The 14873-nt window shown below is 43.5% G+C and overlaps 1 protein-coding gene across 1 annotated transcript in view; it reads right to left on the bottom strand.

The window, feature by feature from the left end:
• shroom3 (shroom family member 3) overlaps positions 1-14873 on the bottom strand; it is a 133469-nt gene that overhangs the window by 8522 nt on the left and 110074 nt on the right. The window contains exons 5-9 of the mRNA XM_063011244.1: positions 11315-14189; positions 6039-6091; positions 3040-3642; positions 1723-2085; positions 19-109 (exon numbers count right to left, since the gene is read on the bottom strand). Coding sequence (XP_062867314.1) covers positions 19-109; positions 1723-2085; positions 3040-3642; positions 6039-6091; positions 11315-14189 — 3985 coding nt within the window. The remainder of the gene's footprint in view (positions 1-18; positions 110-1722; positions 2086-3039; positions 3643-6038; positions 6092-11314; positions 14190-14873) is intronic.

Raw genomic sequence — 14873 nt, 5'->3', positions numbered from 1 at the left:
AGTGAGTAGAAATCTGACCTTCTTCTGGTTTATATCACGCTCTTCCTTATCCAGATCAGTCTCAATCCTTCCATGAACAGGTTTTACAGCACCTTCCACCACATGATCACTGTATCCAAACAAACAGATAAAGAAAACAGCACAAAATAATGTTAATACATGATACATCAAGTTGACGGCATAAAACAATGCTGATGCAGTTATAGAGAGAAAGGGGAGGAGAGCAAAAACAAAACTTGGTGGGAAACAAGATTCCACTGAACAAACAGCAGAAGTAACTAAACACTTATGAACACTATGCTATTAATGAACACATCAACACTGAACTACAAAGTTTAATCTATCTAATACAATAGACATGTTACAACTCTTGTACTGTTGTATACCTCTATCATCTGACTAGTACTTATCCTCCTACTGCTCTCAACTCAGAGCAAGTACAGCTAGACATGATAATATATAAATATGCAATAAATGAAAGCTACTACTGTTACACATGCATAGCTCCAATGTGTTGGTTTTCTAACCATATTTCTAATTCTAAATATAACGTAAAGACGTTAACGTTAGTTGAATACACCCCTTTAGTCCCACTCGGTCTTTAACCACTAGATGTCAGTATTGTGTTGATAATGCAGGTTCACTGGGTGGGAATGTGTAATTATAACATTCTCCCAGTCATATTTTGAGACAAAATGTTCCAAGTATCCAAAGTAACACAGCATATGAACATATAAGAACTTTACAAAACTAAAATTCGGTAAAATCTATTGTGTTTAAATGTGCATTCAGCAGATGTTCTAATCCAGAGTGGCTTAAAGTTTTTAAGTGTTTCCTCAGTAAACAGTACTTTAATACAACCAGACTTTTTTTGGGGGGTACATGTGCATTCCGTTTTAGTTAGTTTAGTTTGAAGACAGCTAGGGACTCAGCTGTGTGAGCAGACTGTGATTATACACTTTCAGAACATCATTTAGTTAAAACCCTGTTAGAAGGTTGTATGAAGATGAAGCAAAAAACTTTCAGTGCTACCTGAGTGGCTCCCTGTTACAGCGCTCTGTCTCTCTCTGTTTGTTGTTTTTATTTGTGTTCCACTAGGAAACGTCCGTCTGTCCATCCATCCATCTATCTCTATCTACCCATCTATCCATCTGTCCGTCTTATCTATCCATGCATGCATCTATCTATCTCTATCTACCCATCTATCCATCCATCCGTCCGTCTATCTATCCATCCATGCATCTACCATCCATCCATCCAAACCTATCTATCTATCTATCTATCCATCCATCCATCCATCCATCCATCCATCCATCCATCCATCCATCCATCCATCCAAACCTATCTATCTGTCTAGCTATCTGTCCATCCATCCATCCATCCATCTGTCTCAGTCTGTCTGTCCTTCTATCTATCCATCCGTCCATCCATCCATCTCTCTAAATTGTGATTTTTATTTGTACAGCGTTCTTTAGGTACAAGATAAGTGCTGAAGTGATGAATGGCCAGTACAGTTGCTTAGTAATTTCTTTTTTAGTATTTGTGAGGTAAAAAGTCTGGTTCCAGAACAAATTTATGTTTGGAGGAAGGATTTTAAGATTTTTACTTTGATCCGTATAAGTGTATTTACAGCGGAAAGCTAAAGGGACTCCTTTAATCTGCAGTCTATATGCAGTTTTACATGCCATGATCATCATGACCATCTCTTTTCTTGGCCCTTACCTGTTACTTATATGGCTGGTGCTTTTCCTTTGGTCCCACGGAGGTGAAGCATGGGAGGGGAAGATGTCCTCCATCAGGTCTAGTGTGCCCGTGCTGCTCCAGACCTCCAGAAGAGGCACTAGAGCTTCATCTCGGCTCACCAGATCCTGTGCCAGAAGCTCCACCCGTATTTCTGCCTCTGTGCGCTCTCTTCTTGCTAGCAGCGATGACCCGAGGTCCAGGCTTTTTGAAGCTTCCTCCCACTCAACTCCAGAGAACACACCCTCTGTGTCATGGGTTGAATCAGGGTCGGAGTTCTCAGGTAGGGATAGGTGGATCAACTGTTCGGCTTTGTGTGTAGTTTTCGCAGATGCCTCATAAACCCTGTAATAGATGCAAGGTCATGAGATACATACGGTTCTGTCTATTTGTAATAAAACATGTCAATCATAAAATAATCTTTGTATAATAATTAACTGTTTAGAATGTTTCCTCTTCTTTCCTAAAATTAACCATCACTTTCAGTCTGTAATGCACAGACTGAACAAGGCGAGTTGGCTACACTAAATTACACCTAGACTGTAGTGATTAAGTATGTGTGGGCCACCCTGGAATAAACTGGTGCCCTGTCCTGAGTGTTAGAGTATTATAGAATAGAAATAAACACTTATTTGTCTTACACATGTACATGTTGCCATTTTTTGGTGATCCCCGAGACCAAGAGTGTTAAGGCCCTTGCTCAAGAACCCAATAGTAACTGCTTAGCAGAGCTGGGATTTGAACTCACAATCTTTCGATAGATAACCCAAAGCTCTACCCACTGATCTATCACTTTTATTGCCTTGTACCAAGTGTTTCTGGGTGACACAGGACCCATAGCTCATAGTCCATCACGAGGCAAACACACATACACCCAGAGGAAGACCCAAGCATGCAAACTCCACACAGAAAGGACCTGGATCGCTTCACCTGGGAATCGAACCCAGGACCTTCTTGCTGTGAGGCGACAGTGCTACCCACTGAGCCACCCTGTTAGTAATTTATTACATTTAATTAATAGTAGCCAAATGTATAAATACATCACAGGAATTGTGTGAGGAATGAGGGTCTTGCTCAGTGGTCCAACAATGGCAACTTGGTGATGGCAGGGCTTGATCCAGTGACTTTCCAATTACAAGGCCAGTTTTTTAACCACTCCACCTGGGAATCAAACCCAGGACCTTCTTGCTGTGAGGTGACCGTGCTACCGAGCCAATGTGCCACCTCAAGTTGCCAAGTTATCCACTGTAAATTTAGAATCAGACATCCAGAGGTTACATTTTGTGTACTTTTGTGTACCTGTTCAGCCTTTGTGACTCTTCCTTTGCTTGAAGTTGGACTGGTGAATCAGGAACAGGGGGATCCTTCGTGAAGTTTGCTTCTGTGATTGATGGGATTGATGGTGAAGATGGCAGAACTAGAAACACCTCATCATCCTCCAGTGAAGCACCTGGGGACAGGGGAAAGTGGACGCTGGATTCCGAGACCCGTAGAGAAGGAAGAGCTTTAGTTGGAGAGGAGGTACTTCTGGTGGCGTGCGACCCTGTGACCTCTATAGGTAAAGGTGAGGGATTAAAGTCTTGCACAGCATCTTTGGGACCGTTAGCATTGTCTGAATGTTGCTGATCTGATTCAGATGCCTGGACGGTGCCTGGGAACGTGATGGTATCTAAGTTGGGTTGGCATTGAGTTTCGCTGGCACCAGGCCACTGCTGAGGGGACAAAGGGCACGGCAATCCGACAGAAGCTGCCAGTCCCGAGGCGCTGTGGGCTCGAGGACGGTCCGAGTGGCGCTGCCTGTCCCTCCGTATCACAGGTGGGTTGGACTGATTTGGGCTGAGGTTTTGCTCCACACAGACTTGACCTGATGATCTTTGTGCAGCTGCTACACTCCCTAATGCTCTAATAAACACAGACATGAAAAGAACACTGTCAGAATGCTTTCCAAATTCCAAATCAAATAGTTTTATATATCATAGCAACTGAGGGTTTTTTATTACAACACTAGAACTTTCTGCTAAAAGCTATCCATTAAAGGAAAACGATGTCAGGCATGATATTTGCTATTGCCATAGAAGGCACTATTTGTTCTCTGAAATCCACACAACTTTAGCACTGCTTTATAAAGAGCAAATCTGATGTGCTGACCTTTTTCCAGCTATTTTTATTTTTCATTCCAGATACTTGGTAAATATGCTTTTTCAGAGCAATGCATCATCTAGATGACCGGATATACACCAATCTCACTGTCCATTTTATCAGCTCCACTTACCATATAGAAGCACTTTGTAGTTCTGCAATTACTGACTGTAGTCCATCTGTTTCTCTGCATGCTCTGTTAGCCCCCTTTCATGCTGTTCTTCAATGGTCAGGACGCCCACAGGACCACCACAGAGCAGGTATTATTTGGGTGGTGCATCATTCTCAGCACTGCAGTGACACTGACATGGTGGTGGTGTGTTAGTGTGTGTTGTGCTGGTATGAGTGGATCAGACACAGCGTCCTGTGACCACTGATGAAGATCTTAACGATGACCAACTCAAACAGCAGCAATCGTCTCTGACTTTAAATCTACAAGGTGGACCAACTAGGTAGGAGTGTCTAATAGAGTGGACACGGTATTTAAAAACTCCAGCAGCGCTGCTGTGTCTGATCCACTCATACCAGCACAACACACACTAACACACCACCACCATGTCAGTGCCACTGCAGTGCTGAGAATCATCCACCACCTAAATAATACCTACTCTGTGGTGGTCCTGTGGGGGTCCTGACCATTGAAGAACAGGGTGAAAGCAGGCAAAAAAAAATAAGTAGAGAAATAGATGGACTACAGTCAGTAATTGTAGAACTACAAAGTGCTTCTATATGGTAAGTGGAGCTGATAAAATAGGCAGTGAGTGTAGAAACAAGGAGGTGGTTTTAATGTTATGGCTGATACAGTGGTACCTTGTAACTCAACGTCCCCTACACTCAAAATCTTTGAAACTCAACACCTTTCATTGAGAAATTTGTACCCTTAAATTTAACGTTTTCTTTAAACTCAACGTGTGTGTGACTGCTGCTTTGCTCAGCACTCTGCTTGAGCGGTGCAGTAAAACGTAATGTGAACATGAGACGAATCTGCATTTGTGTGGAAAAACTGTCACATTTACTCTGAAAGCTCCACATGTATCTGTGTTTAGCTGGATTTTTCTCCTGTTTCACTTTAAAACTTGTGTTACAGCTCAGGGTTCTGAGAAATTGTAAGTATCAGTTTTTCCGAGAGTCTAAAATGCTTATCGTTAAAAAAAAAGTAACTTAATGTATTAAAAGAACGACATAGAAACACCAAACCTTTCTTAATTATTACTGCTTGTTCTCTCCACTATTTAAGAAGCATAAAAAACAATAGAGTATTTTTGATTGATTTTTAACTGTTTTTAATTGTATTTTAGTGTTTTTATATTATACTTGTTATTTTTAGTGATTAAGTGTCAAAAACATCAGTATTTCACAAATATTTGCAGTTCCATAGGACCATATAATGCATTAACAGGTTTTCCATACATCCTTATGGGAAAAAATACCTTAAAACTCAACGACTTTTAAGCCGCTCAGGTGGCGCAGCGGTAAAGTACGCTAGCTCACCAGAGTTGGGTTTTTAGATACATCGTATCGAAACTCAGCTCTGCCTTTCCGACTGGGTTGGGCGGCAGTATGAACAACGTTTGGCTGTTGTTCAGGGGCTTAGGGGTGGAGTCGGAGCATAGGACCTCATAACTGGTACAACTGTGGCCCCTGCTGGTTGACTGACGGCGTCTGCACAGGGCTGAGGAATAACATTGAGGGGGGTGTGACTCGGCTCGTGCAGGTGAAAAATGCAGGCTGTACTGATTGCGTGCCGTAGGGGGCGCAAGTCAGTTGAGTGGCGTCCTCAGTCAGTGAAGGGTCGAACCAGTATAGAGGACGCGTTCAGGGTAATTGGACATAACTAGAATAGGGATAAAACTTGGGGGAAAAAAGTAGGAAAAAATAGATAATTAAAAAAAATAAAAACTGAGCTGAGCTGCGTTAATGTTATGTGTTCCCATTCTCAGAGTTTTCTGTTTTCATTACTGATAAACACTAATTATAGATAAAACAAAAAGGAAATAAACACAGGGAAAAACATAACCCAGTGTTTAGAGATTCTGTGTTTTTGGGTGTAACAGCTCTAGTGTGACTGAAGGGCCGTGACTACAAAGACAGAAACACTCACACATATGCATATATATAGAAAAACACACACACATATGTATATATCTACATATACACACCTGTTTTCTGTAAAGACAGTCCTAGATGATTTGAGGTCTCCAGCTAGGAAGTCCTATAAGTTAAAAAACAAAACAAAAAAACCCAGCAAACATCATTGAGCAGTTACAGCAACAGGGAAGTGAATCAGACCGGACCAGAGGAAGTTAATAATTATTCTATAATTACATCAAGCCAGAAGCATTCTGGCTCTTGGGTAATGGGAGCAGTTTATAAAACAATTCATTATAAGGCCAAAAGTATGTGGACACCTGACTATGAGCTTGTTGGACATTCTATTCTGAAGGTCTGGCTCTCAATTGGCGTTCTAATCTGGCGGCACGGTGGCTAAGTGGGTAGCACTGTTGCCTCACAGCAAGAAGGTCCTGGGTTCGATCCCCATGAGGGGGCGGTCCGGGTCCTTTCTGTGTGGAGTTTGCATGTTCTCCCCGTGTCTGCGTGGGTTTACTCCGGGTGCTCCGGGTCCTCCCACAGTCCAAAGATGTGCAAGTGTGCTTGTGTAATGAGTAACTACCGTTCCTGTAATGAATGTAACCAAAGTGTAAAACATGACGTTAAAATCCTAACAAACAAACAAGACGTAATTAATCCCAAGGTGTTTAGTTGGGTTGAGGTTTATCGGCTCTTGTTTTTCCTCATTCTCTCATTTTATCCTATTTCAAGTCACTGTAGTGTTAAGCCAACTACAGTTGCCTACACTTGTTGTCAGATCTTACAAATACTCTGTTGGCATGGTGGTTAGATAATCTGTTCTTATAGTAGAGACTTACTGACCCCAAGATGCAATTGTTGGCCTCTCTTATCAACCTGTGTGCGTGGGGGCAAAACAAACGTGGGTTTGATTGGGGTTGTTAATTATTTCCCTAACTGTAGATATGGGCATTGTCAGTTGAACAACTATTTATTTGAAGTTTATGCTTTATGATTAGTGCTTTAGAGAGCTGCTTGAAGGTCAGTGCATGTATGGTTTATCAGAACAGTACAACAATCATTTATTTCCTGCCCATTAAACAGGTAAATGGGTAGCAGATTGGTTGTAACTGGTAACAGATAAAAAAGACAATTATAGCATACACTGATCAGGCATAACATTTGAACCACCCCCTTGTTTTTACACTCCATTTAGTCCGCTCAACTTACCATGTAGAAGCACTTTGTAGTTCTACAATTACTGACTGTAGTCCATCTGTTTCTCTACATACCCTTGTAGCCTGCTCTCATGCTGTTCTTCAATTATCAGGACCACCACAGAGCAGGTATTATTTAGGTGGTGGATGATTCTCAGCACTGCACTGACAATGACATGGTGGTGGTGTGTTAGTGTGTGTTGTGCTGGTATGAGTGGATAAGACACAGCAATGCTGCTGGAGTTTTAAAATACCGTGTCCTCTCACTGTCCACTCTATTAGACACTCCTACCTAGTTGGTCCACCTTGTAGATGTAAAGTCAGAGACGATCGCTCATCTATTGCTGCTGTTTGAGTTGGTCATCTTCTAGACCTATATCAGTGGTCACAGGATGCTGCCCACGGGGCGCTGTTGGCTGGATATTTTTGGTTGGTGGACTATTCTCAGTCCAGCAGTGACCGTGAGGTGTTTAAAAACTCCATCAGCATTGCTGTGTCTTATCCACTCATACCAGCACAAAACACACTAACACACCACCACCATGTCAGTGTCACTGCAGTGCTGAGAATGATCCACCACCTAAATAATACCTACTCTGTGGTGGTCCTGACCATTAAAGAACAGAATGAAAGTTCTACAGTCAGTAATTGTAGAACTACAAAGTGCTTCTATATGGTAAGTGGAGCTGATAAAATGGACAGTGAGTGTAGAAACAAGGAGGTGGTTTTAATGTTATGGCTGATCGGTGTATTTTAAAGGTATAAAGTAATTAAGATTGATATAATGTAGGAATTGCTGACTTATGTATTGTGATAATCATATTTTTATTTATTCCAGCCCCTACAGATCACCAAAGAACAAAACTGGTTTTAAAGCAGCTACTCTAAAGCTGTTGACAATTTATGGAGCCAGCTAATACACACTGTACACACTGTTTTACTCTACAACACTTGCTGTCCCTGCAGTAACTCACTGCTATGTGAAAAACTCCAGTGTTTATGTGCAGGGTAATTATGCTGGAAGATAAGTGGCGCTCCTTAATCATCTGAAATGTTTTCTAGCTGAAACCACGGCAGTTCATCTATTATCTCCCATGACTATACTCCTCATGGTCCCGGAGGCAGCGCCTTATCGTTTGCACATCTACCGGCGGAGTCTTAGCGGCACCATGCAGGAAGTTAAGCCATTTGAAAACTTCCTTGAGTGCACAATATTCCACTTATCTGTTCTAGATCGTCCTTAATTAGGAGAAAAATGCTAAACGGGATGATGCCCCTCTAACCACCCTATAACGGAACACTGTGACTATAGTTAAACAGAAGTATTTTGTTCAGTATTAATAAACTAACCCAGAAATGTCCCAGAAATGTACTGCTAGTCATTCAGTTATTGTATAACTGGTGTATTAAATCAATACTATAAAATTAATTCTATTTTTCTAACTTGGTTTGATGGTTTGATTAATGCCTCATAGTGAGGCGTCCACACACTATTGGTCATGGTGTGAAGCAATTGTAGCTGAATAAATATTGGACTAATCAATGTAAAATAGCCATGTACACTGATCAGCCATAACATTAAAACCACCTCCTTGTTTCTACACTCACTGTCCATTTTATCAGCTCCACTTACCATATAGAAGCACTTTGTAGTTCTACAATTACTGACGGTAGTCTATCTGTTTCTTTGCAGGCCCCCGCCTTTCATGCTGTCCTTCAATGGTCAGGACCCCCACAGGACCACTACAGAGTAGGTATTATTTGGGTGGTGGATCATTCTCAGCACTTCAGTGACACTGACATGGTGGAGGTGTGTAGTTGGTCCACCTTGTAGATGTAAAGTCAGAGACGATCGCTCATCTATTGCTGCTGTATAAGTTGGTCATCTTCTAGACCTTCATCAGTGGTCACAGGACGCTGCCCACGGGGCGCTGTTGGCTGGATATTTTTGGTTGGTGGACTATTCTCAGTCCAGCAGTGACAGTGAGGTGATTAAAAACTCCAGCAGCGCTGCTGTGTCTGATCCACTCATACCAGCACAACACACACTAACACACCACCACCATGTCAGTGTCATTGCAGTGCTGAGAATGATCCACCACCCAAATAATACCTCTGGAACAGCATAAAAGCAGACTAAAAAAGTATGTAGAGAAACAGATGGACTACAGTCAGTAATTGTACGTAGAACTACAAAGTGCTTCTACAGTGGGGTCAAAAAGTATTTAGTCAGCCACTGATTGTGCAAGTTCTCCTACTTAGAAAGATGAGAGAGGTCTGTAATTTTCATCATAGGTACACTTCAACTATGAGAGACAAAATGAGAAAAAAAAATCCAGGAAATCACATATAAAAATCAAGATCTCATCCTGTGGGGTCAAAATGATCATGAGAACGGTGAGCAAAAATCCCAGAACTACACGGAGGGACCTGATGAATGACCTGCAGAGAGCTGGGACCAAAGTAACAAAGGCTACCATCAGTAACACACTCAAATCCTGCAGTGCCAGGCGTGTCCCCCTGCTTAAGCCAGTACATGTCCAGGCCCGTCTGAAGTTTGTGAAGCATATGGATGATCCAGAAGAGGATTGGGAGAATATCATGTGGTCAGATGAAACCAAAATGGAACTTTTTGGTAAAAACTCAACTTGTCGTGTTTGGAGGAAGAAGAAAAACCCAAGAACACCATACCTACTGTGAAGCATGGGGGGTGGAAACATCATGCTTTGGGGCTGTTTTTCTGCAAAGGGGACAGGACGACTGATCCGTGTTAAGGGAAGAATGAACGGGGCCATGTATCGTGAGATTTTAAGCCAAAACCTCCTTCCATCAGTGAGAGCATTGAAGATGGAACGTGGCTGGGTCTTCCAGCATGACAATGATCCCAAACACACCGCTCGGGCAAAGAAGGAGTGGCTCTGTAAAAAGCATTTTAAGGTCCTGGAGTGGCCTAGCCAGTCTCCAGACCTCAACCCCATAGAAAATTTGTGGAGTCTGTGTTGCCCAGCGACAGCCCCAAAACATCACTGCTCTAGAGGAGATCTGCATGGAGGAATGGGCCAAAATACCAGCTACAGTGAGTGCAAACCTGGTGAAGACTTACAGGAAACGTTTCACCTCTGTCATTGCCAACAAAGGTTATGTTACAAAGTATTGAGTTGAACTTTTGTTATTGACCAAATACTTATTTTCCACCATAATTTACAAATAAATTCTTTAAAAATCCTACAATGTGATTTCCTGGATTTTTTTTTCTCATTTTGTCTCTCATAGTTGAAGTGTACCTATGATGAAAATTACAGACCTCTCTCATCTTTTTAAGTAGGAGAACTTGCACAATCAGTGGCTGACTAAATACTTTTTGGCCCCACTGTATATGGTAAGTGGAGCTGATAAATTGAACACTGAGTGTGGAAACAAGGAGGTGGTCATAATGTTATGCCTAATCGGTGTATATAAGTATATAACCCTATAAATAATGACTTTACCATATCAGTTTTTTTGTTAGTGTAGATATTGTTACAAAACAGAATTACTACTAGAAAAGTTCACATTATAAATACATCCATAAACATTCAAAATGTTATACAAAGAGGTTTTGCTGTTTTTGTAACAATTATGCACCTGGCAAACCTTTGTTGGGCACTTTCTTGGGCACACTAGAAAAAGAACCACTCTGTAAGGCAAGTGCATGTGCAAAAGGGCCTGGTCACAACAAACAGTGGAGTTCACCTGAAAATGGTCTATTATTGTGGTTCACTGTACACATTAACCATGATTCTGAATGTGCAGGCTTCATAAATGCTGTTTAATATCACACAATTGACTGTCACAGCTGTCCAGGTCACTGTTAGCAGGCTATGCTAACTTGCCCTTTTTAAATAATATATCACTCGGCCACTAAAGGCATTTAAATTAATATAATTCAACCTTATGACTAATTTTGAACCATGTCACTACATTTTGCAACATCATTTTTAGTCGTGTTTGGTAAAACTGCATGATTGGTTGTGCTTTTGGTCGCAGACACAAATTTGCAGGTCAAATAAGTGACATTCTGTCTTTTAAATCAATATTTTGGTCTATTTTGAATTATTTAATTCAGTTACTGCTTAATTCTCAGTGTTAATACATTAAAAAAAGCATATTACCTGATTTTTATTATCCACAACTGGAGAGGACCTGGATCTGAAGTGCTGAGAAACAGGACGCTCTTCGGTGTGATCTAAAAGATCCTCTGCAGAAGCCGACTTCCCCGAGTTCCTGGCTGGACCAGCTCTTTTAAAATCTCCATCCATGCGCTGACCAAAGACGGAGCTGCTCGAAGCTGAAGACTGATCCGAGGCTGAATCTGGAACACGCTCTGGGACGTGTCTTTCGGACATTCTTTTGGGTTTCTGTGGTTTCGCAGTTTGATCCTGTTGTCTGTAGGAAGAGTGGTATTTTTCGGATTGTGTCCGAGTGTGGGTGCCCCTGCTGGGGTGCCAGGGTCGCTGTGAGTTGGCTGTAAGAACGGAGGATGTAAGGTTAACTCCAGAGACGTCTTCTCGGACAGGCTCTTGAAGGGAGCACAGGCTGAGGGTGGAGGTAAGGCTCTGAGAGTCCTTAGAAGAGGTAGTTGCGTGCATGTAGGCACTGCGGGGACGATGTTGGCGTCCGTCCATCCGTCGGCCCGTCTTGCGCTCGACATAATCGGCCAGAGCGTCCTGCTGCATCTGCTTTAATTCAGGCCGCGAGGTGGAAAGTTTAGGACCTGCATTCCGACTAGCGACCAGCTCAAACATTCTGCGCCGATCTGCAACACTCGTCTCAGGAAACTGCTGTGACGCCTTACCCTGAAATAACCCGGACTCTTGATCAGAGACTCCAACTTCATGCATGTTCTCAGGTTCGGAGTACGATCGTTTCTTTTGTTCCATGGTAAATCGCTTACGCCCACATATCCGCACAACTGAAGGAGCTTTAGGAAGCTCTGGGGAAATGCTCCCAGCTGAAACTTCAACCGGGACAACGTGTCGCTCTTTAGGAGTGTGTGGAGACGTGGGTTTAGGGCCTGTCTTGGGTCCCTTCCTTTCAAGAATCATGTGTTTCTCAGGCACAGCGGGAGGGTTACTGCTCAAGTCGCGCCTTCGAAATGAAGTGGATCTTAGAACTTTGGACTGGGCATCTTTGATGCTATTTCTGTATGCTTGGTTAAACGTGGTATCTCTTATGCCAAAGATGTCCTTAAGGTCTTCTTTTACTTGGACGTCATTGCTGTTTTCCTCACCAAGTTGTATAGTGCTCTTGCTTCGGTGAATGTCTCTACCATTTTCCTCACTTAGCTGAAAAAAGCTCTTGCTTCTGTGCAGGTCGTTCGATTTCCTGTGCTGAGGTTGGTAGCTTAGATGCACGTCCTGTGGCGCTTCTGTGTGTTCATCATAGCTGTGACTCCAACTCCTCCCGTGGGATGATGTTTTGCCTGTAGTGCGAGTAGTTTGACTAGAACTGTAACCGTAACTACTCGGTTTGGACTGATTCCTCTCAAAGTGACTGACTTTCTCCATTACTGACATGGTATGTTCTCTCTGGTGGCTTGCAGTGCTCGGTGGGTCAGTGCATCTCTGAACCTTTGCTAGTGCATTTTCAAGTCGGGTCAGGGGATGATCCAGATCTTGGTCCTTCAGTTGATAGGTGCTGGAGTCACTGTGGCATCTTGATGATGGGTTGATACTTTGGGTGCTTCCTTGATATTGTGCAATCTGGTCATTATACCTGGTGGATTCTTTCTCCCTCGGTTGTCTAGAAGTTTCCATTTGATCCGTGATATGTGTGTATTTGGGCTTCTCTCGCCTAGGATGAACAGGGGTGTATGGGTCCTTCCTCTCCTGCCCTATGGATTGACCTGGATGATTGCACCCATCTGTCTGAAAATGAGATCTGTATAAATATGATTTGGCTTGGTGGTCATCTTGCACCGGTGAAGCTATATGAGGCTGGGCTGAGTAGGCTGCGGTACTTTGGTATCCATTTTCCACCGTCTGTCTTACGCCAGAATCTAATCCCACACAGTGATCCCTTTGGGGAATGCTTTCGCTCTCCTTGGCAAGTGCCGGATACACACTACTGGAGGGGTTAGTCGTAGGCATCTGTGCAAAATGAGCTTCCGGGAGTGGAACGGCGTAGATGCCAGTGGGCAGCATGACACTTCCAGGCTGTGACGATGCTGGTAGGCTTTGTTTCGGTTTAATTGTCGGGCTACTCTCAGGACTTTTCTCAATAACGGTGTGAAGCTGACCCTCGATTGCAAAAGATGACTTTCCTGATGCCACCGAGCCACTAGAGTTATGCCAGGAACCCTTGTGCAGGGCCCGGAAAGACCGAGCCTGTTCAAGGCTTGACCATGAATTGGGTCGTTCGTGGTTCCGGATTGCGGCAAAGCTGTCGCTCCGGACAGGAGGTGATGGTGCTCCTTTAAGATTTTCATACGAGTTGTGGTTATGTGGTTGTCCCCACACTGGTCCCACACTGTGCCGGTGAATTGTGACTGGGCCAGAACCGGTACCGGTGCTATTACTGTTAATGGAGTGGTGACCGACCCTGCCGGGTATGCTCCCACTTTTAAACGGTGCTTTGTTCTCACCGCTCATTAGCGGCACTGCAGAAGGCACTTCCTGCTCTTTGGATACACCCTGTTGGGAGTCGTAGACGGTCTGAACGTAGCGGATATCTGCCTGATGCATGCCCTCCGCCGTTCTGTGTTGAGGAACACTGTCCATAGAGTATGAGCGCTCCTTGCTAAATGATGGTGCAGCTGTGAGGTATTCTGGGATACTCGAGCTGGTGGAGAAAGAACTGTACGCGGAATCACGCTTGCTGTGCAAGTGGTCGATGCTGTTAGAAGATTTGGAGACTGAAAGCTGGTTGCAGGAACTGTAACCCGGATGCGGATGATCGATGCTCTCCATGCTGCCCCGTGAACTGTACTGGTCCGGACTTGTTCTCAGGAAGCCTCCGTCGTAGCCCGACAGGTCTGTAGTGGAAGCACTGGAATAAACAGTTACAAATAGGGCATTCTAAGCAAGCGTCGTGGAAATAGTACAAAGCATGAGATGTTGCTCCACATTTTTTACATGGAATGATTTAACATGACAAGAAGATTTACCACCCCCAATTTTCTCCCCTAATCTAGTCGTATCCAATTACCCTGATTGTGTTATGCTTCACCTCTACTTATACAACCCTCCACTGCTGACTGAGGAGCCTCGCAACGACTTGAGTTCATATGCAGATCAGCCTTGTGTACGGAGAGCCACACTCTGATCGCATTATCCATCAATCAGCCAGCAGAGGTCGCACTTGCACCAGTCATGAGGAACCTGGTTCGGCTTTTACATTTACATTTTCAGCATTTAGCAGACGCTTTTATCCAAAGCGACTTACACAATGAGCAGAACACGATGAGCAATTGAGGGTTAAGGGCCTTGCTCAGGGACCCAACAGTGGCAACTTGGTGGTGGCGGGGCTTGAACCGGCAACCTTCTGTTTACTAGTCCAGTACCTTAACCACTGAGCTATCACTGGCCCCACAGGCTTTTCCCACCCTGTGAACAACAGTCAATCGTTGTTTAGGTTGGCGCCCAACCCAGCCGGATGGCAGAGCTGGGATCGAATCGATGTATTCGAAATCCCAGCTCTGGTGTCCTAGAGTATTTTACCACTGCGCCACCT

Source organism: Trichomycterus rosablanca, chromosome 16 (assembly GCF_030014385.1).
Source record: "Trichomycterus rosablanca isolate fTriRos1 chromosome 16, fTriRos1.hap1, whole genome shotgun sequence".
NCBI lineage: Eukaryota > Metazoa > Chordata > Actinopteri > Siluriformes > Trichomycteridae > Trichomycterus > Trichomycterus rosablanca.
This window is presented reverse-complemented; position numbering and strand designations above follow the sequence as displayed.